The following is an 11,395-nucleotide window of genomic DNA, read 5'->3' on the forward strand; positions in this document are numbered from 1 at the left end:
TCCTTCCTTCCTTCCTTCCTTCCTTCCTTCCTTCCTTCCACTCTGTTGCCATGGTTGTAGTGCAGTGGCATGATCTCAGCTGACTGCAGCCTTGACCTCCCAGACTCAAGCGACCCTCTCACCTCAGCCTCCTGAGTAGCTGAGACTACAGGCGTGTGCACCACACCTGGCTAATTTTTTGTATTTTTAGTAGAGATGAGGGTTTCACCATGTTGCCCAGGCTGGTCTTGAACTCCCGGGCTCAAGCAATCTGCCCACCTCAGCCTCCCAAAGTGTTGGGATTACAGGTGTGAGCCACCATGCCCGGCTAACAGCAATTTTTTCTGATGTTCTGATGGGTGATTTTTATCTTATTACTCTCTGGTTTTTGTGTGTATTTGCCTAGTATTCTGAATTAAATTTACTAATTTGCGATTAGAGTAAAATGACTTAAAATGAAAGACATTGGTCAGGTGTGGTGGCTCACACCTGTAATCCCAGCACTTTGGGAGGCCAAGGTGGGTGGATCACATGAGGTCAGGAGCTTGAGACCAGCCTGGCCAACATGGCAAAACCCCATCTCTACTAAAAGGACAAAAATTAGCCGGGTCTGGTGGCACATGTCTGTAACCCCAGCTACTTGGGAGGCTGAGTCAGGAGAATTGCTTGAATCCGGGAGGTGGAGGTTGCAGTGAGCCGAGATGGCACCACTGCACTTCAGCCTGGGCGACAGAATGAGACTCCATCTCAAAAAAAAGAAAAAAGACATCATTGCCATACCTACTTTTTAATGTCAGTACAGCAGGTTATGGTATGGAATGCATTTTTGGAACAAGATATTAACAAAAATTCAAAGGAACAAATACACGGCCCTGGAATTCCAGTACTGAGAGACATTTGGGAATATTGGGGGAGTTTTCCAAAAGAGGGACCCACGTGACCATATTTGTTAAATGAATAACAAAAGGAAACAGAAAGGAAAGAAAGAGAGAAGTACAAAGATCTGAGAAGAGAAGGTGCCAGGGGCTGCTGAGAAATGGCCAAATGTTAATTTCATTATTTGGCTTCTTATTTTATTCTGGGTAAGGGTAGACCTATTAGTTTCCTGTTGCCACCATAATAAATTACAACTAACTTAGTGGCCTCGAACAACGCAAATTTATTCTTTCAAAGTTCTTGAGGACAGAAGTCCAAAAATGTGTCTTATCAGCTGAAATCAAAGTGTCATGTTCCTTCTGGAGGCTCTAAGGAGAATCTCTTCCTTCTCTTTTCTAGTTCTAGAGGCCATCTGTGTTCCTTGGCTCATGTCCTTCTTTCAGCAGTGGCATCGTTCTGACCTTTGCTTCCATTGTCACATCTCCTCAACTCTGACCCTTTTGCCTCCCTCTAACAAGGCCCCTCTGATTACACTGGGCCCACCAGATTATCCAGGATAGCCTCTCTGTCTCAAGATCCTTAATTTAATCATATCTGCCAAGGGTTTTGTTTTGTTTAGTTTTTGCCATTTAAGGTAACATATCCACAGGTTCTGGGGATTAGGACGTGGACATCTTTGAGGCAGACAATTCTCAACCTACCATACAAGGAAACCAGTAGGTAAGGTTCTACTACCTACTAAATGCATCATAAACAGCACTTCTTCTGATCCTTCAACAACTCTGTGAAATGTATGACAGGATTTGCTTTTAAAGTTGAAGAAATCAAGCCTTGGTGCAATTTGCGATTCTGCCCATGGTTAAATAGTGGGGAGGCGAACCCAGGTCCCTGAACCCAGCTCAAGCCTGCCTGCCTCATGGCCCTGCCTCCATTCACCTCTCCCCTTCATGTCTACTTCCTCTTTCCTGTCTGGGCCTGTTCCCTAGCTCCCTGGACAAGCTTAAGCTGCTGTTTTCTAGCTTGTCATGTGCTCCTGATGACAGTGTAGCCACAGGTTGATCTTAGCGATTGCTGATTGAGCGAGCTGAGTGGCTGTCCCTCAGAATCTTCTCTTAGGCCTTTCTCTTGCCTTTCTTTATTCAGTAAGTGTTTTGAGCTTATTGTGCTGGGTGCTAGAGTAGCAGGGAGGACAGACCTAAGCTGAAGATTACAGGACAATCTAAGTGACACCTGCTATCTCAGACATAGAGACTACAGCATCATAGGGAGCCAGAGCAGGGAGTTCCAAGCCCTGGGAACTGTATGACTCTTTCTTATTGACCCTTAAGCAAAAGCCTAAGCTCCAGGGAAGCAGAGGCAGCAGCTTGAGCTCCCTGATTGACCAGATACGATTAATCTTTGTTTCTCTGTGCTTTGAACATGACTGTGCTCCATAAATATTAAAAAGTCGGGAAGAGGGTGAAGACAGATACACCAAAAGGAGCAAACAGTGTCTGAAACCAGCAAAGGGTTAAAAGTTACCAAAGAAGGTGCTCATGCTTTCGGTTTGTCTTTTTTTTAACCTAGCAACTGATGACATTGCATATTTTCCCGTTCTTATTGGGAGAAGGCCGTGTGTGTCACTCAGTTGCTAAATCACCCAAGAGGTTCTCAGAAGGGACCTGTCAGTTTTAGGTTTAAAGAACCCAGAAAGAGAAGGACTATAGGGGAACTGATGGTGTTCCTGTTACCTCTCATCGTTGTAGTAATGGTGAAGCACAGCGATTCCCGTGAGTATCCCACGTTCTCTTCTCTCCTAACTCCAAGTTGAGGCAGCCTAGAAGGAACAGCTTTTCTTCCTAAAACTTGTGGCGAAAAATATAGAAGCCAGGGGCAGAAAAGTTGTATTACACTCAGGACTCCAGGAGCAATGGACTACCTGAACAGTTTCCCAGTTCATATTTGTAGGATTTTGATATCACCACTTTCTGAGGGAGGGGGTTCTAGAAAGACTCTGGAACGTCCCCACTTTCCCTCTGAGCATGGCCTCCTTTCTTTTCTGCTCATATTTTTTCTTTTACTTTTGGTTCTCATCTTTTCTAACTTCCAGAGTCTCGTGAGGATGTAGTCAGAGTTTCAGGAGCGTTAACAGTGGAGCAGATCCATTGTTGAAGTTTATTTATGTTTTCCCTCCTCAACACAAGCCCTACCTGTAACAAAAGATCCAAGAAAGATAAAACGATGGCTCTGGCTTTGTTTACTGGCAGTGAGAAATATTAATCGAGTAGAAGGGAGAGTTTTTCATTGTTTGGGGAGCTCAAGTCACTGGGGAAGCAAATGCCTTCTGTTGCCTCAAATAGGCAAAAAGGCCCATGGGCTCGAACCACCAGGCTTCTCTGCCCTAGGCACCTGCTCTCTGGGCTGAGGACTAGTATTGGTGGGCAGTGTACCACCAGTAGACTTGGCCACCACCATAGGTGTGACTGATGGACATGAGAGGAAGGAGTTCTTTCAAATCACCCATGCACATAGAGAGTGGAATGATTGACAATGGAGATTTGGAAGGGCGAGGGGGGTGGATGATGAGAAATTATTTAATGGGTACAATGTGTGTTACTTGGGTGATGGATACCTTAAAGCCCCAACTTGACCACTACACAGTCTATGCTATAATAAAATTGCACGTTTACATCGTAAACTACACAAATTAAAAAATTGAAAAATCATATGGCTGGGAGTGGTGGCTTACGCCTATAGTCCTAGCACATTGGGAGGCCAAGGCGGGCGGATCACTTGAGGTCAGGAGTTTGAAACCAGCTTGACCATCATGGTGAAACCCCATCTCTACTAAAAATACAAAAAATTAGTTGGGCATGGTGGTACACGCCTGTGATCCCAGCTACTCGGGAGACTGAGACAGGAGAATCGCTGGAACCCAGGAGGCGGAGGTTGCAGTGAGCCGAGATCATGCCACTGCACTCCAGCCCGGGTGACGGAGTGAGACTCCCTCTCAAAAAAAAAAAAAAAAAAAATCCATGTGTTAATTGTTCAAATATTGATTGATGGCCTACTATGTGCCAGGCACTTTGGGGGATACGGCAGCAAACAAGACAGACATAGTCTCTGCTTCCATGAAAATTTAATCCAGAAAGTCTCATCGTTTACGGGAAAGATTGGGGGTGAGGGTAAGAGACAGAAGATGAAAGAGGAAAGGAGGAGGGAGGTAAAGGGTGATATTTTTGGAAGTAAAAAAGCTTATATATTACCTGCATGTGATTCTCAAAGAGCTCTCCAATAATATGGAATAATATTCCTTAAATATATTGTCTCCTATGACAATCTCACTATTTGTGGTAGGTGAAGAAAATATCCCCATTTAAAGATGAGATCTAGATTTTTCTCTAGGCCTAGACAGTGACCACGCTCAACATAAGGAGCAACCTGAAGGAGACTGCAGATCTTCCGGCCCTCGGTCCAGGGCTGTTCCACAATGTCTTCACACTTCTGGGTGTGAAGACTTGTCACTTTGGTCATTGGGGGGACAGGAAATAAAACAAGTAAGTTATAAAGGCAAGGGAAGGTCACTTGGTGCTGGCTGTTCTCTTTTGACTCCTTAGAGTGCGTCCTTCTCTGTTCTGTTCTGTGTCCTTGAGGCTGACTGCTAGACTGCATCATCTAGATTCTCTTGCAAACTGATTTCTGCTTGGGTTCACACAATGGGAGACACTGAAGGGAGAGAGGTCAGAGAGCAGGGAGGAAAGAGAGGCTGGGATACATCTCTCTTGCTCCTTCCCCGCTTTCGGTAATGTCTTTGGCAGTAGCTGTGTTCTTCTGTAATGCTGTCTTTCCTAAATAACCCCTTCTTCATGGTTCTAGCTCCCACTAGGCTTCAGTAACAGTATTTGCTGTTCTTCTCTCTTAAGCCGTAGGGGTGATAATGGCTTCCCATAGTTGTTAGCCTGCGGGTGCCCATCATCCTTGCTTGTTCCTTTAACCTTGACCATATCTCTGCAAGGAGTCCCTTCATTAAGGTCTCCTCACATGACCCATCTGGCTTGAAGGCTGTTTCCTGCTAGGACCCTAACTAAACATTCCTGGGCTTTGAGGGACACTGGCTGGGAAAGGATGAGATTATGAAAAAAGACTTGGTCTGCTTGGTATTTATGCCTAGTGCTAGCCCTGAATGGGAGCTATATACCAGTAATAGATGGGGAAACATAGGAGGAGATACTGAAGTGTTGTGGGCATACTCCAGGAAATGTCATCATAACTCCAATATCACTTCCAGTGTGTTGCTTTCATCGACTCCATAGCCTGCAGTTGACTCCTCCTTCCTTTGTGCTCCCGTAGCTCCTGTTCACAGTTCTATAATTTTCCATTTACAAAAATCTTCCCTTTGAGGCTCTCCTTAAAGACAGAAAGAGATATCTTCATTTTCTTCTCATTTCTCTGGTACTACCTAGTGCCCAACAGGCACTTAGTAAATGTTTGCTGGGTGAATTTATGTTCGGAGATAATGTCCCTAAGAAATCAGTTATTTGACTCGGAGCCATAGAAAGCTTGGGCAGTAATAATGACTGCAAATTCAAAACTGTGGCTTACTGTAGTTGCAGGATTTGTATTAAAAAGGTGTTTCATGCTTTTACAACTCATCTTGTTCTTCATTTCAGCCTGCGTGAAGCTGTGAATTGGAATTGGTGATATGGGTGGGTGTAATCAGACTAGGGGCTGGCATGAGATTTCTCATTCATAGCCATATGTGGTTTGTGTGTTTCACCTTGACATAACCAAGGTCAGTCTCTTGGTATTACTTATAATTTTATGGCTGTATCAATCTGCTATATCAATCTACTTCATGAATGGTGGAGTCCTTCACAGGCGAGGTCTGATGATGGATAAGCTCCCTAGGCTGCCAACTGGGCTAGTGTTAAAAAACAGACTTGCATATTATCTGCTTAGAAGTGACCTTGAGTTCAAAGAGTTAACATGAGAAAATATGGGCGTTTTCTTTAGACTTTATTAGATAGGCTTCAGTCTGTTTCCATGGAGCTGTTGCCAAGGTACAGACCATAGAAATTTCTCCAAGACAATGTTTCACTCCTTTAAGGCCCTCTTCTTAATTGGCGTTGAATCTATCTAAACTTGAGAAATTCAACTAATTTGTAAATTTTTCTTTTGACTAGTTGAAATAGCTGTCTATTCTCACTTGACCGCAATCCTCCTACCCCACAGTATTGCTAAGAACTGGAGGGAAGGAACCTAAGTTAAAGATCAAACACATGACTCTTTGAACACTTATTTTAGGGAACTCAAATTGAGACATATGACAAAGGATGTTTTTTCTGATGTCTGAATTTATATTTATTGGGGAAAATCTTTGAAGAGTATACATATTAAGTCACATTTTGTTATAACTTCAAAGGATCATTTTAGAAGATTAAAATTTATAGAGAATTGAGATTTTTGGGGAGACATGAGACATATAGTCATCATTGTGTACAGAGAGTACTGAGGGAAAAAAGACAGCAGAGCTCATTCATCCGTTTTCCAAAACTCCACATGGTCCTACAGGGCTCACTTCCTTACTCCATTCACATCTCTGCTCAAATGCCACCTGCTCTGGTCCATCTATCTAAAAGATCAGGCCTCCTCTCCACTCTCTCTTTTCTCTGCTTTACTTTTCTTCATAACCTTTATCTCCAACTGGCCTTGTATTATATATGCATTTATTGGCGATCTCCTGTCTAGAAATTAGCTCAGAGGGCTGGGACTTTCATGGGTTCCAGCAGCTAGGACTGTGCTTCCAGCAGCTAGGACTGTGCTTACTGGACATTCCGAAAAGAATAAACCTGTATGAAGTGAGACACTGGCAACCTTCAAAAGGGTAGCCTCAGAAAAGTAGCTCACAAGCCAAACTTGTCACAGTTGCCACTTTTATGCTGTCAGTAAATTCCTGTAGTTAGACAAGTCATTAGGAGAGGGGACTAATGGTTCTTGCTGCACATAGAACCATAAACATGGTCTGAGATGTGTCCAAAGGTCCCCTTAACTAAAAATATCGTCACCTACTTCTCCCCTCATTCCCACGATGCTCGAAATTCCGAAGAGTGGTTCCCAGGAATCATCATCATTTTGACCTTATTAAGGCATTGGACTGCTTGAGAGAGCCAACAAATAATCAAACTGTGTTGACCTGGTTATCCAATCAGGACTCACAGCCACCTGTGTGTAGGAACGTCTGGAGCCTGTGGCCCCAGGGACTGGGAAATCAGAGGCAGTGAGTCATCCTTGACACAAGGGGGCGGGAGAGAGCAGTGATAATCCAGGGGCTGGAAGCCTGAGACAGCTTGGCCTAGGAAGCACCCTCTACACTAGGGAGAGTTGGGTAGTCTTAAGGTAGAGGGACTTCCCATAGAGAGATCACAGTGTGATTCCTGGTTCCTTCACTTACCGATTCTAAGGATGATCTTGGGCAATTAATATCTCTGCACCTGTTTTCTTTTCTTTTGTTTTTCTTTTTTTTGAGATAGAGTTTTGCTCTTTTTGCCCAGGCTGGAGTGCAACGGCGTAATCTCGGCTCACTGCAACCTCCGCCTCTGGGGTTCAAGCGATTCTTCTGCCTCAGCCTCCCGAGTGGCTGGGATTACAGGCATGCGCCACCACACCCAGCTAATTTTTTGTAATTTTAGTAGAGACAGGATTTCTCCATGTTGGCCAGGCTGGTCTTGAACTCCTGACCCAGGTGATCCGCTCGCCATGGCCTCCCAAAGTGCTGGGATTACAGGTGTGAGCCACCATACCCGCCTCTCTGCACCTGTTTTCTATCTGTGGGTTGGAATTATAAGACCTACCTCAAAGGTTTGTTAGAAGAATAAGTGAAACCCGTGTTTATTAAGGACTTAGAATGGTACCTAACACAAGGTACGTGCTCAAGAAACAAATGCAGTTGTGATGACTATGATTAAGATGCTGCTGCCCTTTATGCCTCATTGAAAGCCCATGTGATCTGCCACCTTCTCCTTGAAACATTTCCCAGTGGATACCTTCTCATGGGACCACGGTCTCTCTTCTCCAAGTGGCTGAAGCACTCCATTGGTATTCTTTGCTGGCACTTGCTGCTTGTTGCTGTGTGTGGTGGCATTGCATTTATTTGTTATGTGCTTTAGCTCCCCAGTAATACTGTAAATTCCTGGAGGAAAGGGCTGGTATCTGATTTGTTCTTCTCTTCCTAACATTGACTCGAATTCCTTGTACATAATAGACACTAAATATATAAGAATTACTCACATGAGGCTGGGTGCAGTGGCTCACGCCTGTAATCCCAACACTTTGGGAGGCTGAGGCGGGTGGATCACCTGAGGTCAGGAGTTCGAGACCAGCCTGACCAACATGGTGAAACCCCGTCTGTACTAAAAATACAAAAATTAGCTGAGTGTGGTGGTGGGCGCCTATAATCCCAAGTACTCGGGAGGCTGAGGCAGGAGAATCACTTGAACCCGGGAGGCAGAGGTTGCAGTGAGCCAAGATTATGCCGTTGCATTCCAGCCTGGGTGTCACAGCGAGACTCTGCCTCAAAAAAAAAAAAAGAAGAAAAGGAAAGAAAGAAAAAAAAAATTGCCCTCGTGGATGAACGTGTGAAAACACTTTATCAATTATTTTACAATCCAGTGATTTTCACATTCTTTTGTAAGAATGGCCCAACTGGTTAACGGACAGGTTAAAGGGAACATGATTTAGAACTATCAAGTAGCCATTGCACCTGGCCTAAGAGCTGTTTGGTTGTGTTGTTCTGGTTCTCCAGCACTGTCTGTCAGAAGCTGATGAGACGGGGCAGGAAATGCCCTTTGAGAAGTAGCTTGACTGGCTTAGACAGAAGACCAAATTCTAAATTGTATATTTCAGCTTAATAAGTGAGTTGGTGCTGACAATCTGTTCATGGAAAGGGAGAGAGAGACTTAACTTCAAAATTATTAGGGCAAGAAAAGAGAAATGGAAGATTAGATCAAATGATATGAAATTGCTATTTTTGTAGGTCAAATATTGGCCTTTCCAAATGATTCGAAATCTGATTATCTCTGCCACAAATCCTGGTAGGATATAAATTATCACAAGGTTTAGTGTACTATGAGAGGGAGGGTACCTGGACTTTCCCTCATCTTTTCTGTTGTGAGTTATTGACTGAACATGTGTCAGTCAACTTCCCACCACAGCAGAGGTAACATTTTAAAAGCCCAGCCAGGAGCAAGCATGACTTGTGCCTGTGGAGGCACCAGATGGGTAACTGGGCCCATGGCAAATGAAGAGGAGAGGGCTGTGATGTCCTGGAGCAGAGCCACGCTGGGCTGAACCAGTGGTGGATGGGTGTGACTGAAGAGCGAGTCCAGCCTTTCGGGGCCTGGACTTTGAAGTCAAGGCTAGCTGGTGGAGAACAATTGTTTCAAAACCAAGAATCAGAATTAGATTGAAGTGAAAAAAAAAAAGGAAAGACACAGCCAGGCACTGTGCCTCATACCTGTAATCCCAGCACTTTGGGAGATCAAGGCAGGGGGAATCATGAGGGAGGAGTTCAAGACCAGCCTGGCCAACATGGTGAAACCACATCTCTACTAAAATTACAAAAAATTAGCTGGATGTAGTAGCAGACACCTGTAATCCCAGCTACTTGGGAGGCTGAGGCAGAAGAATCGCTTGAACCTGGGAGGCAGAGGTTGCAGTGAGCAGAGATCGTGCCACTGCACTCCAGCCCAGGTGACAGAGTGAGACTCTGTCTCATAAAAAAAAAAAAAAAAAAAAGACACAGTACTTACTTGGACAGTATTTTCAACAGACCATATTTCTCTCTACCTCTTTTAATTTCAGATAATGTAAATTCTTATGAAAATTACATTTTTATCAGAAGGCAAAGTTACATGAATTGTAAATATTATGTTTGGAGATGATGCTGGTGATACTTACCTGGAATAAATCCTGCTATTGGGCACTAATGCCCCAAGTTGTTAATACTGGAGGTTTTTTTGCTTGTTGGCATCTACTAGGAATGTAGACCCCAGAGATCATAAAAATAGAAAACCCAGATTCCCGGGGATATTCTACACCAACCCAGCTTAGCTCAGCAACACAGCATCTTTTTGTCTTCCTGCTTTTTTCTCCTTTCCACATTCTCTGCCTGGAGTCTGCTCTCCATGGGGTTTTTTTTTTCCCATGAATAACTATGGAAGTGATTCCTCCCTCTATCTTTTCCCCTCACTCCCTCAACTCCAGCCACAAGCCTTTGTGCTGCTCCTGGAATGTACCAGGCATGTTCTTTCCTGGGGCCTTGGCATGACCCTTCTTGCCCAGACTGCTGTCCCCAGATACCTGCCTGTCTCCCCAACTCCTTGCAGGTACTTGCTCAGAATTCAGCTTTGTGGGAGACCTTCTTTAATAGGCCTTCCTTTTTTAAATAGTGTTGCCCATTCCTCTTTGCAGTTTTATTTTTCTTCACTGTACTTTAAAAAAATTATATATTTTATTTTGTAGTCTGTCTTCTCCTCTTCCCCCCACTAGGGTATAGACTCCATGAGGGCAGACATTTTTATCTGTTTGGTCTGGTATAAGCTTAGGGCCTAGAAGAGCGGCTGTCACAGAAAAAGCACTGGATATACAAATGAATATTAAGGAAGTGTGAGAACTAATATTCACAACTTGTTCCTCCTTTTGGGGCCTCCCCCTTTAGACAGTTGCATTCCTCCAGAGTAGCCACAAAACCTTCCAGATGTGAAAAAATAGAGCTATTTCAAAATCAATTGCAGATTTGCATATATATATATAGTATATATATATAGTACCTTTTGCAGATCCCAGATTGCAGTTCGACTCTCCATTCACCAGCCTTCCCTTGAGTCAAAAATAATTTTTTTTTTTGAGATGGAAAAAAAAAAAATTTGCTCTTGTTGCCCAGGCTGGAGCGCAGTGGCACGATCTCAGCTCACCGCAACCTCTGCCTCCCAGGTTCAAGCAATTCTCCTGCCTCACCTCCATGTGCCACCACACCCGGCTAATTTTGTATTTTTAGTGGAGACGGGGTTTCTGCATGTTGGTCAGGCTGGTCTTGAACTCCCGACCTCAGTGATCTGCCTGCCTCAGCCTCTGAAATTGCTGGGATTACAGTTTGAGCCACCACGCCCGGCCAAATCAAAAATATTTTTTAGGGGTTGGGCACGGTGGTTCACGCCTGTAATCCCAGTACTTTGGGAGGCCTAGTCGGGTGGATCATGAGGTCAGGAGATCGAGACCATCCTGGTTAACACAGTGAAACCCTGTCTCTACCAAAAATACAAAAAAATTAGCCGGGTGTAGTGGCAGGCACCTGTAGTCCCAGCTATTCGGGAAGCTGAGGCAGGAGAATGGCGTGAACCTGGGAGGCAGAAGTTGCAGTGAGCCGAGATCACGCCACTGCACTCCAGCCTGCGCAACAGTGCGAGACTCCGTTTCAAAAACAAAAACAAAAACATATATATATGTGTGTGTGTGTGTGTGTGTATGTGTGTGTGTGTGTATATATATATATATATATATTTTT

At 44.2% G+C, this 11,395-nt stretch overlaps 1 protein-coding gene across 2 annotated transcripts in view; it reads left to right on the forward strand.

The window, feature by feature from the left end:
* LOC111536966 (major histocompatibility complex class I-related gene protein) overlaps window positions 1-11,395 on the forward strand; it is a 34,278-nt gene that overhangs the window by 8,149 nt on the left and 14,734 nt on the right. The window contains exon 1 of one of the 2 annotated variants that reach the window (XM_023203514.2): window positions 2,427-2,624. The exons of the other annotated variant lie outside the window; for it this stretch is intronic. Coding sequence (XP_023059282.2) covers window positions 2,570-2,624 — 55 coding nt within the window. The 5' untranslated portion in view covers window positions 2,427-2,569. Of the gene's footprint in view, window positions 1-2,426; window positions 2,625-11,395 lie in introns of those variants that run through there. 2 annotated transcript variants of the gene reach the window in all.

This window comes from Piliocolobus tephrosceles, chromosome 1, assembly GCF_002776525.5.
Source record: "Piliocolobus tephrosceles isolate RC106 chromosome 1, ASM277652v3, whole genome shotgun sequence".
NCBI lineage: Eukaryota > Metazoa > Chordata > Mammalia > Primates > Cercopithecidae > Piliocolobus > Piliocolobus tephrosceles.